Below are 15432 nucleotides of genomic sequence, written 5' to 3'. Positions count from 1 at the left end.
CGGGGGCGCGCGCGGCCGCGCACGCGCGCTCGGCGGCGGCGGGAGGGAGGGAGGGAGGAGGCGGCGGCGGCGCGCGCGCGGCGCGCGGGGATTTTGCTGCGTCACCACGGGCCGAGCGCTGCGCGGGGCATTGTGGGAGCGAGGCCGCGCCGAGCCCCGAGCCCGCCCGGAGCCACCGGAGCCGCCACCGGAACCCCTCCCCCCCCCGGAGCCCTCCCGGCACCCTCCCGGCACCGCCCGATCGCCGCCGCGCCGCACCAGCACGACCCGCGACACCGCCCGGAGCCCCCCCGAGCCGCACCCCGCAGGAGCGCCCGCCGGAGCCGTCGCCATCCGCCATGTGAGGCCCGGGGATGGGAGCGGCGCGGGCAGGCCCCGCCAGGCCCCGCCGCTGCCGCGGGAGCCGCCCCGGCGCCGCCGAGCGCGGGCTCCCGCCGCGGGCTGACCTTGGGCGGCCGAGGGGTTTTACCGCGGTTACCGTGTGGGCCCAGCCCCGGTTACCGGGTGAGGGCGGAGCGCCGCGGCTCGGCCGCCGGGCCCGGTTGCTGGCCGGGCCCCGGTGCGGCGCGGTGCGGGCGGGATCTCCCGTTGCCGCTGCGGGTTGTGCGGAATGAATGGGGTGGCGGGGGGTGTTCGGGGGGTGTCGCGCGTTTCTCGGCGGGTCGGTGCCCACCGGCGCCCGCCGAAACAGCGGAGAACTCCCGGTAAGTAACGCGTGGAACCATCCAGAGCGTGCAGGCGAGAGAATCTGTTTGTAAACTTGGGATTTCCCCCCTAAAATCCCTTCCTGCGTTTTGCGCTGTCCCTGAAAGCGTCCGAGGCCAGGCTGGACAGGGCTTGGAGAGGGATGGGCTTTAAAGCCTTTTCCAGCCCAAACCATTCCAGAATTCCGTGAAAAACGGAGGAATAACGAAAAGGCCCCTCAGGAGGGGGTGGAGGAGCACGGAAAGCCCCGGGGCAGGCGCGGTGCTGCCGTGCCCGGTGCAGGTGAGCCGCTGGATCCGTCTCCACGTGCATCCCGAGCGGAATCCCGCGCTCCCTCATTCACCTCCTTCCTTGGAATTCTCCAAGGAATTTAATTTGGGGGCCACCCAAAAGCAGCTCCTGGTGGACGTGGGTGTTCCTCCCTCAAGAACAGCCGGAGTTTTCTGTGTCCAGGGTGACACTCCAGAGGAAAAGCTGGCTGGGAAAGAAGAGCTGCAGGCAGCATTCCCGCATCTCCAGCGGCAGAACGAGGGCTTCCGACCACCAGAGAGCAGGGTTAGGTGGGATTTTGGGGGAAAAAATTCCTCCCTCTGAGGGTGGTGAGGCGCTGGGATGGATTTTTCAGAGGATGCCCCATCCCTTGAGGTGTCCATGAATGAGCTTCAAGGTCCCTTCCAACCCAAACCATTCCGTGGTTCTGTGACCTCCACGTGCCTGGCTGGAGGGACTGGAGGCAGCAGCACCTCCTGAGGTTTTGTTCTGTCAAGAATTTGGGATGAGAGCAGCATTAACTGGTGGGTTTTGCTCCCTTGTCCCCAGCCAGGCTTTTACTTTTCTTCTGAAACCCTGAACAGTGGAGGTGCTTCATCTTAACGTGAGTGAAAGTGAGAGAACTGTGATCAAATTGGAGGGGTTTTTTTGGTGTAATTTGTGTAGATTTCATCATCCTGAAAGTGCAGTGCTGCTGCATCTGCATAGAATTGTCTAAAATCTAAAATAAGGCTTTTTTAAATGGAAAAAAAAAACCAAAAAAAACCACCTCTTTTTTTCATTAAAAAAGCCTCATTTTAGATTTTAGACCATTCTAAGCAGATGCAGCAGAGGAAAAGTCATTTTGTAAAACAGGTTTTATTGCTGTCTGGGAGGGGAAAATCTTGTCGAGGGCCTGATTTCTGCAGTGTCCTCGAGCTGTAGGAGCTGTCAGAGACAAAGATGGGATTCCATGGGCACAGGATGCAGACACAGGACATGAAAACAGATTTGGGAACTTCCTCAGTGCCACAGATGGGGAGATTTGGGATTCCACTGGTGCCAGAGACCAGGATTTATCCAGGGATATCCAGCTGGATCAGGCAGAGCCTTGAGGGTGAAGCTGAGCCCCCACATTGCCCATCAGTGCTGCTGGGAACCTTCTAGAACGTGTCCCACAGCGCTGGAATAACAATTCCAGTTGGAATGTGGGGACTGGAAGAGCCAGAGGAGCTGCAGGGGTGGTTGTGGCTGCTCAGGAAGTCCCCAGAGCACAGGTGGATGGGACAGAGGAAATCCTCGAAATTCCAAATTCCCTTTTAAACCTTGAAATTCCCTTCTCTTTTCCAAATCCCACGGGAGGGTGTTGGATAACCTTGGTGAGCTGAGCTCCCTCAGGGTTTGGGTGAGCAGGATGGAGCTCTAACAGGTGATGGGGCAGTGTTTGGAGAGGAGATTTTCAGTTTTCTCTGGGAGCACGTGCACGGCTCCCCACGGGTGCTGCTGCCTGTGCTTCTCTCCTGGGAATCTCCGTGTGGGCAGGAGACAAAAAGGAGCTCTCCAGCAGGTCCTGCCTTACTGGTTGGAGCTGGTGAGTCCTGAGTGAAGCTCACAGGGAGGTTTTTCCCTCCTCCCTTTGGGAGGATGAGATTGGAAAAAAAGATAAAAGGAGGAGAGGCAGCTCCAGCACGTTCCGAGCGCTCTCGGGGTGAATTCCCAGGAAAGCAGGGCAGGTTGAGGTTCAGAAAGCTGGAATTAGGAAAATGAGGTTCCAGAAACCTGGAAGCAGAAATATGGCCAAATTAAAACTCAGCTGGGATCTCATTTCTCTGCAGCTGAGATGTGTGTGTGTAGCCTTGAGCTGAGTGGGGTTTCTGGGAGTGCTGAGTCCTGGTGGTGCCTCAAATCCTTGATCCTGCTGGAGCTGCCGAGGTCACGGGTTCTGAGCACTCTCAGGGTGAATTCCCAGGAAAGCAGGGCAGGTTTAGGTTCAGAAACGTGAATTATGGCTGAGTGAAACTTACCTGGGATCTCACTGCTCTCCAGCTCAGACCTGTGAGCTGAGTGGGGTTTCTGGGAGTGCTGAGTCCTAGTGGTGCCTCAAATCCCCAATCCTGGTGGAGCTGCTGAGGTCTCAGCATGAATCCCCAGGAAAGCAGCACAGTTTTAGGTTCAGAAATGTGAATTATGGCCAGATAAAACTCATCTGGGATCTTGCTGCTGTCCAGCTCAGAGGTGTGTGTGTAGCTTTGAGCTGAGTGGGATTTCTGGGAGGTCACAGGTTCTGAGCACTCTCAGGGTGAATTCCCAGGAAAGCAGGGCAGGTTTAGGTTCAGAAATGTGAATTATGGCAGAGTCAGACTCATCTGGGATCTCAGTGCTCTGCAGCTCAGACCTGTGAGCTGAGTGGGATTTCTGGGACCACTGAGTTCTGTTGGTGCCTCAAATCCCTGATCCTGGTGGAGCTGCTGAGGTCACGGGTTCTGAGCACTCTCAGGGTGAATTCCCAGGAAAGCAGGGCAGGTTTGAGGTTCAGAAACCTGGAATTAGGAAAATTAACTTCCAGAAACCTGGAAGCAGAATTATGGCAGAGTCAGACTCATCTGGGATCTCACTGCTCTGCAATTTGGGGGTGTGTGTGTAGCTTTAAGTGGGATTTTTGGGAGGTCACAGGCTCTGAGCACTCTCAGGGTGAATTCCCAGGAAATCAGGGCAGGTTGAGGTTCAGAAACGTGGAATTAGGAAAATTAACTTCCAGAAACCTGGAAGCAGAATTATGGCAGAGTCAGACTCATCTGGGACCTCACTGCTCTGCAGCTCAGACCCGTGAGCTGAGTGGAATTTCTGGGAGCACTCTGAGTTCTGTGGGTGCCTCAGATCCCCAATCCTGGTGGAGCTGCTGAGGTCACGGGTTCTGAGCACTCTCAGGGTGAATTCCCAGGAAAGCAGGGTGGGTTTAGGTTCAGAAATGTGAATTATGGCAGAGTCAGACTCATCTGGGACCTCACTGCTCTGCAGCTCAGACCTGTGAGCTGAGTGGGATTTCTGGGACCACTGAGTTCTCTTGGTGCCTCAAATCCCTGATCCTGGTGGAGCTGCTGAGGTCATGGGTTCCAAGCACTCTCAGGGTGAATTCCCAGGAAAGCAGGGCAGGTTGAGGTTCAGAAACCTGGAATTAGGAAAATTAACTTCCAGAAACCTGGAAGCAGAATTATGGCAGAGTCAGACTCATCTGGGACCTCACTGCTCTGCAGCTCAGACCCGTGAGCTGAGTGGAATTTCTGGGAGCACTCTGAGTTCTGTGGGTGCCTCAGATCCCCAATCCTGGTGGAGCTGCTGAGGTCACGGGTTCTGAGCACTCTCAGGGTGAATTCCCAGGAAAGCAGGGTGGGTTTAGGTTCAGAAATGTGAATTATGGCAGAGTCAGACTCATCTGGGACCTCACTGCTCTGCAGCTCAGACCTGTGAGCTGAGTGGGATTTCTGGGAGCACTCTGAGTTCTGTGGGTGCCTCAAATCCCCAATCCTGATGGAGCTGCTGAGGTCAGAGCCAGGAGCCTCCCTGGGAAGGCTGGAGATGTCTCCATTGACACTGAGAGAGAGCTGGGAAGTGTTAACAGCACCCAGCCCCTGTGCCACCCGGGCAGGGACACTGAGATTTCTGTTAATGACAGGCCTGGAGCAACGCTCCAAGTGCCCCATGCTGTGGGGGGGTTTGTCTCCCAGCCCAGCAGGGCATTTCTCATCCTCCTTTCCTCTTGAGAGTCTTTAATTCCCCGTTAAAAGATGAAAATCTGTGTCCAAGAAGAGTTTAAAAATACCACAGTAAGAAAATTGCTGCTCTGCTGCTGCACTTCACCTGAATGAGGTGATAATTAACATTCCCTGAAATGCTGCTACGAGCTTTTCACCCCTGGAACAGCTGAAACTCGAGGCTGAATTCACAATCCACTTGTTTTTATGCTTTTGGGAATTAAATCCTTGGAGATTGGTGTCTGCCCAGGTGTTGTGGCACCTACAGGAGGTGTTTGGGCTGCCCAAGGCATCGTGGCCGTTCTGCAGCTTTTCCCTGAGCTGGCACCAGTTTGTGCAGGGCCTGTGGCACTGGGGGAGCTCAGAGCTGGCTGTTTTGGGGTTCAGCCAGAGCTGGGCTGTGCCATGGTTGGGTTCATCCCTAGGAAATGTGGATGGGAGCAGCAGGAGCCTTGGGGTGAATCCCTTTGTGCCCTAAATGAGCCACAGCTGGATGCCAACAATTAATTGATGATCAGGTGAGTCAAAACCTTGATCTGGAAGTTGAGCAAATGGTCTGAAAAGTTATTTTTTGGTCAGGTATTGGCTTAGAGAGCAGCAGGAAGGGCCTCACCTTGGTGAGGTGGACGTTCCCTGGTTTAGATCCTTGTCCAGCTCAGAGCCTTCCACCTCATCCCACTGCAGGGCCATCAGCTGGGAAAAATTCCTCCCTGTGAGGCTGGTGAGGCACAGGAATGGCAGATAATGGGGGAAATAAGGTTCAAAAAGAGATTAAGGTGGGATATTGGGATGAAATTCCTCCCTGTGAGGCTGATGAGGCACAGGAATGGCAGATAATGGGGGAAATAAGGTTCAAGAAGAGATTAAGGTGGGAAATTGGGATGAAATTCCTCCCTGTGAGGCTGATGAGGCACAGGAATGGCAGATAATGGGGGAAATAAGGTTCAAGAAGAGATTAAGGTGGGATATTGGGATGAAATTCCTCCCTGTGAGGCCCTGGCATGGATCCCCCATCCCTGGAAGTGTCCAAGGCCAGGCTGGATAACCTGGGCTGGCGAAAAGCAGCCCTGCCATGGTAGGGGGTGGCACTGCCTGAACTTGGGGGTCCCTCCCAAGCATTCCAGGATTCCCTGGGAGCACAAAGGAGTGTGAGGAACACCCCTGGGAGTGTGAGGAACACCCCTGGGCTCCGTGCCTGTGCAGCAGCCCTGCTGGGATGGTTCTGGAATGCAGCCGTTCCCTGGGCTGGGCCTGGTTGCCAGGGGAGGGCTGGGAGGGAGGGAGGAGGAGGTGTGTGAGCCCAGCCAGGTCATTTTCCCCGCTCCACCGAGCCCTGAGCAGGTGAGTTCTCTGCAAACACAGCAGTTGCTCTGGAGCTCTGTGGTTTTCCCAGCTCTCTTGGACACGCTGTTGATTTTTGAGGCGGTTGTGCCAAGGCAGAAGAATTCCAAAGTGCATGGGAGTCCCAGTGTGAGAACTTGGGAGGTTGTAAAGAGCTTGGAGCAGTGATTCTCCAGCCTGTGCTGGCTTAATTGGGTCTTAATCAGAGCAAATCCATTTTTTATAGTATCAATACACCCAAAAATATTAATTTTTTTTAAATTTTGCTTTAGGTTTTAACTCTTTGCATGACAAAAACCACTCTGAAATCTGCCTGTGGAGCTGCTGCCGCAGTCTGTAGTAGCTCATCTTGAAGTTTATCAAAATTTTGATCTGCTGAAACGTTTATTTCAGTCTCAGATTTCAGTGGCTCCTCCCAGGAGCTTTCTGGGGGCGTCACACTCCGAATACATCATTTCTTTTTATTCCAGCTCTCTCTTTTCAACTTAAATCACCTTTAAAGAATACAAAGCAGGTTTGAAGTGCAGAAAGAATATTTTTTTAGTGGATTTCTTGTTGAAAATCAATGTCCTTGCTGTGCCCACAGGCAGCCTGCCTCTGCAAAGTGGTACGACCGGAGGGACTACGTCTTTATTGAGTTCTGTGTTGAAGACAGCAAAGATGTAAATGTAAATTTTGAAAAGTCCAAACTCACGTTCAGGTGAGTAATTCAGCCACAAGAAGCAGCAGATTTGTTCTAGAGATGTTTTTGGGGCTAAATACTGATTTCTTTTTGGGCTAAATGCTGATTTCTTTTTTCTCTTGCAGTTGTCTTGGAGGAAGTGATAACTTTAAACATTTAAATGAAATCGATCTTTTTAATAATATCGATCCAAATGTGAGTATCCTCCTGAGTTCTTGATGTTGGTGAGGGGCTGGCACAGCTTGTCCAGAGAAATTGCAGATATTCCATCCCTGGAATTGTTCAAGGCCATGTTGGAGCAACCTGGGCTGGTGGAAGGTGTCCCTGCCCATGGCATGGGTTTGGAACTTGGATTTTAATGTCCTTTCCAAACCAAACCATCCTTTGGTTCTGTGATCCTAAAAAATCTCACCTGTTCTTTAGGCTGCTCCCAAGGTTTTATTCCTTAAAAATAGGAATATGGACTATTTTCTAAGGAAAATTATTCCTTAGAACATAAAAGCTCCAAGTCAGATCCAGGGGGCATTTTCCAGGACAAGGAATAAGGGAAGAGGTGAAGATAAAGGAAGGATATCAGCAGTTCCTGGTGAAGGTCATCCTGGTGGTGCTAATGGATATTTGGTCTTTTTCAGGAATCAAAGCATAAAAGAACAGACAGATCCATCTTGTGTTGTTTACGAAAAGGAGAGTCTGGTCAGGCATGGCCAAGGTTAACAAAAGAGAGGGCAAAGGTGGGTCTGGGCATCTGCTGCCTCCCCTGGCTTTTAATTTAGTGAAGATTTGGGTCATGCTGAAATTCTGGAGCAGTTTTGGGTCACTTTGCTGCTCCTGCTCCCACGGCAGCTCTCGTTAACCTGCCTCTTCTGACTGACAGCCACTCACTTCCCTGTCCTTAAATAATTCCCTGTCCTTAAATAACTCCTGCTGTTGCTGCAGCTCAACTGGCTCAGCGTGGACTTCAACAACTGGAAAGACTGGGAAGATGATTCAGATGAAGACATGTCCAATTTTGATCGCTTTTCTGAGGTAGGGAATGAAAAATTCCTGGAGTTTTGAACGAATCCGAGCTTTTTCTGCACCATCACTTTGTAACTCCTGCATGGGGGCAGCTGATCTGTCCCAGCAAGGGGGGGATGTTGGTTTAGGATTGTTTAGGGTGGACAGTGGGGTTGGATTCACCCCAAAACGTGGCTGTTGTGTCTCTGAGCAGATGATGAACAACATGGGAGGAGACGACGACGTAGACTTGCCAGAAGTAGATGGGGCCGATGATGTGAGTATGGGGTGCAGGTGACACCTGCAGGGCTGGCTCAGGAGTCCTGCACTCCCCCCTCAGCCCTAAAAAAGGCTTCAGGAGCCCCAAACCTTGTGATGTCACCTGGGGAGGCCTTTCCCTCCCCTCTCTGCAGTGGCTGGGGGTCACTGTGGGTCTGCACGAGGCCAAACTGAGCTCACAGAGTTCCTCAAAATCCACATTTGGGAACAGATTTGGGAACAGATTTGCTGGTGGGGGGCAGGGTGGTCGAGGAGCTGTCTGCTCCACTTAAAGGTTGTTTGTTCTCCTTTTCAGGACTCACCAGACAGTGATGATGAAAGTAAGTTGTTGTTGTTGTTGTTGTGTTTGTTGTTTCCCCTTCGCACACCTGCTGAAGGCAGGACCAGCAGATGTTCATCCTGTCCACCAGCTAAAGCCAGCCCTGGCAGACAAATCTAATCTGGGGAAGCCTCTCCACACAAGCCCCAAATACCAGTTTGACCTTCCCAGGGAGGCTTTGGCTTTAGGAGCAGCTCGTGCTCGGGGTGGCTCTGGCACAGCTTTCCCCTGGGAAGAGCCAGGGGGGAGGGCAGAGGCCCCAAAGTGCCCCGTGACCTCCTTGGGTGGAGGCCAGGTCGTCTTGCTCGTGTCCCTTGTGACATAAGAGTGCCCTGGGAGCTTTTAAAAACCAACCAAGAAAAAAAAAATAAATAAAACCCACAAAGCAATCCTAAAACCACCAATTCTCTTCTTTTCCCTCTAGAAATGCCGGATCTGGAGTAAGGCAAAGTGTCGTCTTCAGGGTTTTGGGGAAAGAAGTTCATCACAACATTTCATAATTGAGATAAGAATTCCTGAGTTGATAGCCCTAAAGGGAGATCCTGCATCCTTTAACCCATTTTCAGTCCATTTTAAATGGCTTCACTGATGGTAGGTGTGTCCCATGGCACGGGGCGGTCTTAAAGCCACGAGAGGCAATAACAGTTATGCATGAACCGTTTTCCAGACTTCCAAAAAAAAAAAAAGAGAAAGAGAAAAAGAAAAAAAAACACCAAACCAACCCATTTGAGGTGTAGGCAATCCGTTGAGAACAGTTGCAATAAAGTTTACAGAGCCTCCTTGCCTCGTAGCAGATGTAATTACAATGGGAGAACCCTGAATTAACACTGAGTGGTTTAAATGAGCTTTTTTTTTCTTTTTTCTCCCCCCTCTCTCTCTATCTCCACGGCCTGAAATTGTCCATTTATACTGGGAACAAAACAAATGTTGTCATTGGCTTCCCCCCAAAAAATAAATAAATCCAGCAGGTGAGGCACATCCCCCTCCGTGGTATCTTCAGGTCTGTTCCCACTTTTAAAAAGTTCATCTTATAAAAAAAAAACAAAAAGGAAAACTTCCAAATTCTCCTGGTTTTTGGTGTTGGAGCCCCCGAGCGGGGCCGGTGGCCGGAGCCTGCCCCTGGTCCCGTGTGACCCCCAAACCTTTTCCACCTCCTCCTCCTCTTCCTCCTCCTCCTCCTCCTCCTCGCCCGGGGTGCGAGTGGCTGTACATTGTTGCTTGTCAATCTGTACATTTTAGACCAAAATCGTATTTGCACTGTGGGTTTGGCAGCAAGTGACAGAACCGTGGAACCGGGCTGAAAAACCTCAATTTATGTTCAGAGCAGCTGGGATTTTTTTAATGTCTGCATTCTTTCTAATAAACTGTTGAAGACTCCCTGGCTCTCCCTTCGGCCTGGGCCCTGTGCATTCCTCAGCGCCGGGGGGCCGGGGGGGTGGGATCCCCTTTTTTGGGGGTCATTGGGGTGGGATCCCCTCTTTGGGGGGGTCAGTAGGGTGGGATCCCCTTTTTTGGGGGGGTTAGTAAGATGGGATCCCCTTTTTTGGAGGGTCAGTGGGGTGGGATCCCCTCTTTGGGGGTTTAGTAGGTGTGGGATCCCCTTTTTGAGGGGTCAGTGGGGTGGGATGCCCTTTTTTGGGGGTTCAGTGGGGTGGGATTTTCTTTGGAAGGGTCGGTGGGGTGGGATCCCCTTCTATTTGGATTCAATGGGGTGGGATCCCCTTCTTTGGGGGTTCAATGGGGTGGGATCCCCTTTTTTGGGGGGTTCAGTGGGGTGGGATCCCTTTCTTTAGGGGGTGCAGTAGGGTGGCATCTTCTGTGAGGAGTGGGATCCCCTTATTTGGGGGCATTGGTGGGGTGAACTCCCCTTCTTTGGGGGGTCAGTGGGGTGGGATCCCCCTCTCTGGGGTGTCAGTGGGTGGGATCCCCTTCTTTGGGGGTTCAGTGGGGTGGGATCCCCCTCTCTGGGGTGTCAGTGGGTGGGATCCCCCTCTCTTGGGACACCAGTGCTCAGGTGGGTTCCCCTCAGGTGGGGAGTCAGGACCGTGGGATCCCATCCCTGGGTGGGATCGGTGCCCAGATCCCCGGGGAGAGCGATGGGGTGGGGTTTGGGTCTCGGGGAGAAGGCCGGGGCCGGTGCACCGGGGCGGCCCCGGGAGCGCTACAGCGACACCGGGGCCGTGAGACGGACACGCTGCCCGGGCGGGGCTGTGCTGTGACCTTCGGCCGTGCGGGGCGGGCACGGCCCGGTGCGGGGCGGCCCTCGGGGCGGTGCCGTGGCGCGGGGTGGAGGAGGGCCCGTCACGGCCCCGGTGCGGCCTCGGCCGCGGTCACGGCACCCGCCCAAGGACAAGCGCGGGACACGTGCGCCGCCACTTCCGCTGACCTTCGCCCGGGACACGCCCCTTCCCACCACACCGCCCTATCAGGCCGCAGCGCGTTTTGATGGATGGATCCGTAACCCAATCGCGGCGAGGCGCAGCGCGGGCGCTGCATCGAGGGGACCAACGGGAGCGCGAATTCACGCGGCGCCTCTCCTCGGAGCAGCCAATGGGCGCGCGGTGCGGCGGTGACGCGCGGCTCGGCGGCCCCGCCCCGCGGGGGCCGTGAGGGGCGGGCGGGACGCGGGGCTCAGTCGGCGCCGCCATGTTGGGGCTCGCGGGTCGTTCCGCCGCCGCCGCCGCCGCCGCGGCCCGGCCGCTGCTGCCCCGCGGGGCCGCCCCGGGCCGGGACCTCCTCCCGCTGCTCCTCGGCCGCGGGGCCGCCCCGGCTGTCGCCGTCGGGGCGCGTGAGTGCGGGGCGGGCCGGGGTCACCTTGGGGCCTGCGCGGGTGGGGGACGCGGGGTGCCGGTGCTCAGGGCCCCGGTACCGGGGTGGGGTGTGCCGTGCCAGGCGGGCAGGGTGAGCGGATGGGCTGCGGCAGAGGAGCGGCAGCCCCGGGGGTGGGCGTGGGGGGCTGAGGGACTGCGGGGTACCGGGGAGGGCTCCAGGCGGCGCTGAGGGGCTGCGGGTGTACCCAGAGCGGGCCCGGGTGCCCTGAGGAGGATCCTGGGTGGGTCAGCGGCGCCCCGAGCGGGCTGTGGGGATCCAGCGTCAGTTCAGGGGGTCCTGGGTGCGCACAGGGAGGTTCGGGGGTCTCCGGCACACCCCAAGCCTTGCAAGGGAGCCCGGAGCTGCCCTGCCCCGGCCGACCTTGACTCGTCCCTCTCCCCGCAGGACGGGACTATGCCGCCCAGGCAGCCCCTGCCGCCAAGGCCGGCTCCTCCACCGGCCGCATCGTGGCGGTCATCGGGGCCGTGGTGGATGTGCAGTTCGACGAGGGCCTGCCCCCCATCCTGAACGCCCTTGAGGTGCAGGGCAGGGAGACGCGGCTGGTGTTGGAGGTGGCTCAGCACCTGGGTGAGCAGCTGGGACGGGGAGCGGGGGGTCCTCCTGTGATGATGTTGCCAATGACTTTCGTTCTCCTGAGCTTGCTGAAGCCACGGATTTCAATCTGAGGAGGAGGAGGAAAATGGCTGCCCGAGGGCTGCGGCTGCACGGCTCAGTTTTCCTCAGGGCTATTTTATTCCTGCCGCTCCTGTTGGTCCTTTTCCCAGCAGAATGTCCCTTTGGCAGGGCCTGGGGAAGCCACCAGCAGCTGTCCCCAGGGTCAGCCTGAGGACGCTGCGGTGACTGTGCTGTCCTTGGCCCTCGGCAGGGGAGAACACCGTGCGCACCATTGCCATGGACGGTACGGAAGGGCTGGTGAGGGGACAGAAGGTTCTGGACTCTGGTGCTCCCATCCGCATCCCCGTGGGCCCTGAGACCCTGGGCAGGATCATGAATGTCATTGGGGAACCCATTGATGAGAGGGGCCCCATCACGACCAAACAGTGAGTGCTGAGGGGCTGGAGGGCAGCCCAGGTGTGAGCAGGGAGGTGGCTCTGGCTCTTTGGGGTCACAGCAGGGACTGTCCCCTGCCAGCCCCTAGGCTGGGGGGCTCAGAGCAGCTGCCCACCCCCTTCTTCTCTTCTTCCTGCTCCAGGTTTGCTGCTATCCACGCCGAGGCCCCTGAGTTTGTGGAGATGAGTGTGGAGCAGGAGATCCTGGTGACAGGGATCAAGGTCGTGGATCTGCTGGCTCCCTACGCCAAGGGTGGCAAGATTGGTACGTGACCCCCAGAGCAGGGGTTGGCTCTGGGGGGTGGGCACCTGATGGTCCCTCTGGGATTTCCACCAGTTCCTCTGGGGAACTTTTCCTTCACTGATGATTCACTCCATGACTTTCGTTCTCCTGAGCTTGCTGAAGCAACGCTTTTTGTATCTGAGGAGGAAAGAGCTGAAGGGAGACCCCAGGTGCAGCCAGGCTGGCTTGGGGCTCAGCAGGACCCTTATTTCCCTCCCTCCCAGGTTTGTTTGGAGGTGCTGGTGTCGGCAAGACTGTGCTGATCATGGAGCTGATCAACAACGTGGCAAAGGCCCACGGTGGTTACTCGGTGTTCGCCGGCGTGGGCGAGAGGACCCGCGAGGGCAACGACTTGTACCACGAGATGATCGAGTCTGGGGTCATCAACCTCAAAGATGCCACTTCCAAGGTGTGTAGACACCCTGAGGGAGGGTCACCTGGGAGGTTCTGAGTGGTCCCCTGATGTAGTGCCAGGTGTGGCAGTGCCACTGTGCTGACCTCGTTGTCCCACCTGCAGGTCGCCCTGGTGTACGGACAGATGAACGAGCCCCCGGGCGCCCGTGCCAGGGTGGCCCTGACGGGGCTGACGGTGGCCGAGTACTTCAGGGACCAGGAGGGTCAGGACGTGCTGCTCTTCATCGACAACATCTTCCGCTTCACCCAGGCTGGCTCCGAGGTCTGTGCTGGGCACAGGGCACTGCGCCTGTCCCCCACCTGCCCAGCCCTTCGTGCTCTGTCCCTCACTCTCTGTCCCCTCACAGGTGTCAGCCCTGCTGGGCAGAATCCCCTCGGCCGTGGGCTACCAGCCCACGCTGGCCACTGACATGGGCACCATGCAGGAGCGCATCACCACCACACGCAAGGGCTCCATCACCTCCGTGCAGGTGAGGGCAGGACCAACCCCAGGGTCCCAGGGAGTGTTGTCACCTACCCGAGACCGAGTGTCCCCTCCCCTCTGTGTCCCCAGGCTATTTACGTGCCAGCTGACGACTTGACTGACCCTGCACCTGCCACCACCTTTGCCCACTTGGACGCTACCACGGTGTTGTCCCGTGCCATCGCCGAGCTGGGCATCTACCCGGCCGTGGACCCCCTGGACTCCACCTCCCGCATCATGGACCCCAACATCGTGGGGCCCGAGCACTACGACGTGGCTCGGGGTGTGCAGAAGATCCTTCAGGTGAGGGGGCTGGGGCAGCCCCTCCCTCAGGTGGGGTGCTGGGGTTGGGGGATCACCTCTGGCCACTCACGCCCTGTGTCCCCCTCCCCAGGACTACAAGTCACTGCAGGATATCATCGCCATCCTGGGCATGGACGAGTTGTCCGAGGAGGACAAACTGACCGTGGCTCGAGCCCGCAAGATCCAGCGCTTCCTGTCCCAGCCCTTCCAGGTGGCCGAGGTCTTCACCGGCCACATGGGCAAGTTGGTGCCACTCAAAGAGACCATCAAGGGCTTCAAGCAGATCCTGGCAGGTGAGGTGGCCCTCTGGTGTGGGGGGGGTCTGGGGGAGCCTGGCTGGGCCTCCCACTCCCCCCTGACACGTTGTGTCCCCACCAGGTGAATATGACCACCTGCCTGAGCAGGCTTTCTACATGGTGGGGCCCATCGAGGAGGCGGTGGCCAAGGCAGAGAAGCTGGCAGAGGAACACGCCTGAGCCCCCCAGGGCACCCCCACCCCCGGCTCCGCTGGGGCCGGACCCCCAGTATTTAACATTTCCAATAAAACATCGGTGAAAACGTTTGCAGGCTTTGTGTGCTGTGGCTCCTGCTCTCGGGGGGCTGCAGGGATCCGAGTCCTGGGAGCCCCCCAGGATCCCCTCGGTGGGGGGGTTGTGTTGGGTTCTGCTCCACTGCAGGGACCCCCAGCCCTGGGGGCTCCCCTTTGTCCTAGGGGGTCTCCAGGACAGGGGGAGCCCCCTCCTCCCTCGGCTGCAGGGACAGCCTGGGGGCGGGAGTGACAGATGCTGGTGCCCATCCCTGTGTCCGTCTGTCTGTCCCAGTCCCCGTCGTTCCCCCCGCCCCCCCCGCGCCGTTCCAGCTCCTCCATTTCGCAGCACAAAGAGCCGGCCCGGCCCGGCCCGGCCCCGGCAGCTGCCACTTTGTCCCCGGGGTCCCGTGGGGCCGCTCCGGTCCGACCTCGCCCGGTGCGGGGCTGGGGGACATCCCCCGAGGGTACCGGGACCACCCCCGACTCCCGAGCCCCCCGCACTGCTCCGCCGGTGACCCTCCGGTGCCGGGCTCTGCTCAACCCCACGGAGGAGCGGGGTCCCGGGGGTGTCCCCGCAGAGGCGGCAGCCGGTGGTCCCGCGGCGCGGCCCCGGTTGCGGGGGTGTCCCCCGCCATCCCCCCCCCACCCCACGGAGGGCGGCGGTCCCTTTAAATGGCGGCGCGGCCCCGGTGGCGGAGGGGGCGGCGGCGGTCGCTGACATCACGCGGGGCCGGGAGCACCTGCGCCCCGCCCGGCTCCGCCACCGGCACCGGCACCGCAGCGCACCGGGCCGGGCGGGCACAGGGGCAGGTGCGGGCCGCCCCCGCCGCCCCCCCAGGTACGCAGCGCGCAGGACGGGACCGGCGGACGGGGAAACCGGGACCCACCGGGACCCCCTACGGGGCTGGGATGGCTGTAGAGGGACCCCCGCATCTGTACCGGGACCCCCTGAGACCGGGCCAGCTGCACCGGGCCCCTCGGTTCTGTACCGGGACCTCCCCAACCCCCCGGGAGCCTCCTCCAGGCGGGGAACCCCCGTACCGGGCTCCGCTGCCCCGCACCGGGAAGGGACACCCCCCCCCCCCGCCTTCCATTGCGGCCTCACCGGGACAGCCCCCCCGCACCGGGACCCCCTGCTCCCCCCGCCGCCCCCGGAGCCGGTGTCGCCCCCGGGCCCTGCGTAGCGCGGCCCGGCCGGTGCCGCGTGACGTCACCGGGGATCCCGGGGGCCGGGGG

General features: G+C 58.1%; 2 protein-coding genes across 2 annotated transcripts; both read left to right on the top strand.

Annotated features, from left to right (window-relative positions):
• The first annotated feature begins 207 nt into the window (after positions 1-207).
• On the top strand, positions 208-9706 carry PTGES3 (prostaglandin E synthase 3). Its single transcript, XM_084223456.1, has 8 exons — positions 208-340; positions 6634-6747; positions 6855-6924; positions 7362-7460; positions 7666-7755; positions 7940-8002; positions 8300-8324; positions 8748-9706. Coding segments are annotated over exons 1-8 (483 nt in total). The 5' UTR covers positions 208-338; the 3' UTR covers positions 8768-9706.
• Positions 9707-10941: 1235 nt separating this feature from the next.
• ATP5F1B (ATP synthase F1 subunit beta) lies at positions 10942-14230 on the top strand. Its single transcript, XM_084223547.1, has 10 exons — positions 10942-11111; positions 11540-11722; positions 12021-12195; positions 12348-12469; positions 12712-12896; positions 13005-13163; positions 13249-13371; positions 13455-13667; positions 13759-13960; positions 14046-14230. Exons 1-10 carry the CDS (start codon positions 10970-10972, stop codon positions 14141-14143), a joined length of 1602 nt encoding a protein of 533 aa, XP_084079673.1. The 5' UTR covers positions 10942-10969; the 3' UTR covers positions 14144-14230.
• The last annotated feature ends 1202 nt before the right edge of the window (positions 14231-15432 follow it).

The sequence above is a fragment of the Fringilla coelebs genome, assembly GCF_963513975.1.
Source record: "Fringilla coelebs genome assembly, chromosome: 30".
Classification (NCBI taxonomy): Eukaryota; Metazoa; Chordata; class Aves; order Passeriformes; family Fringillidae; genus Fringilla; species Fringilla coelebs.
This window is presented reverse-complemented; position numbering and strand designations above follow the sequence as displayed.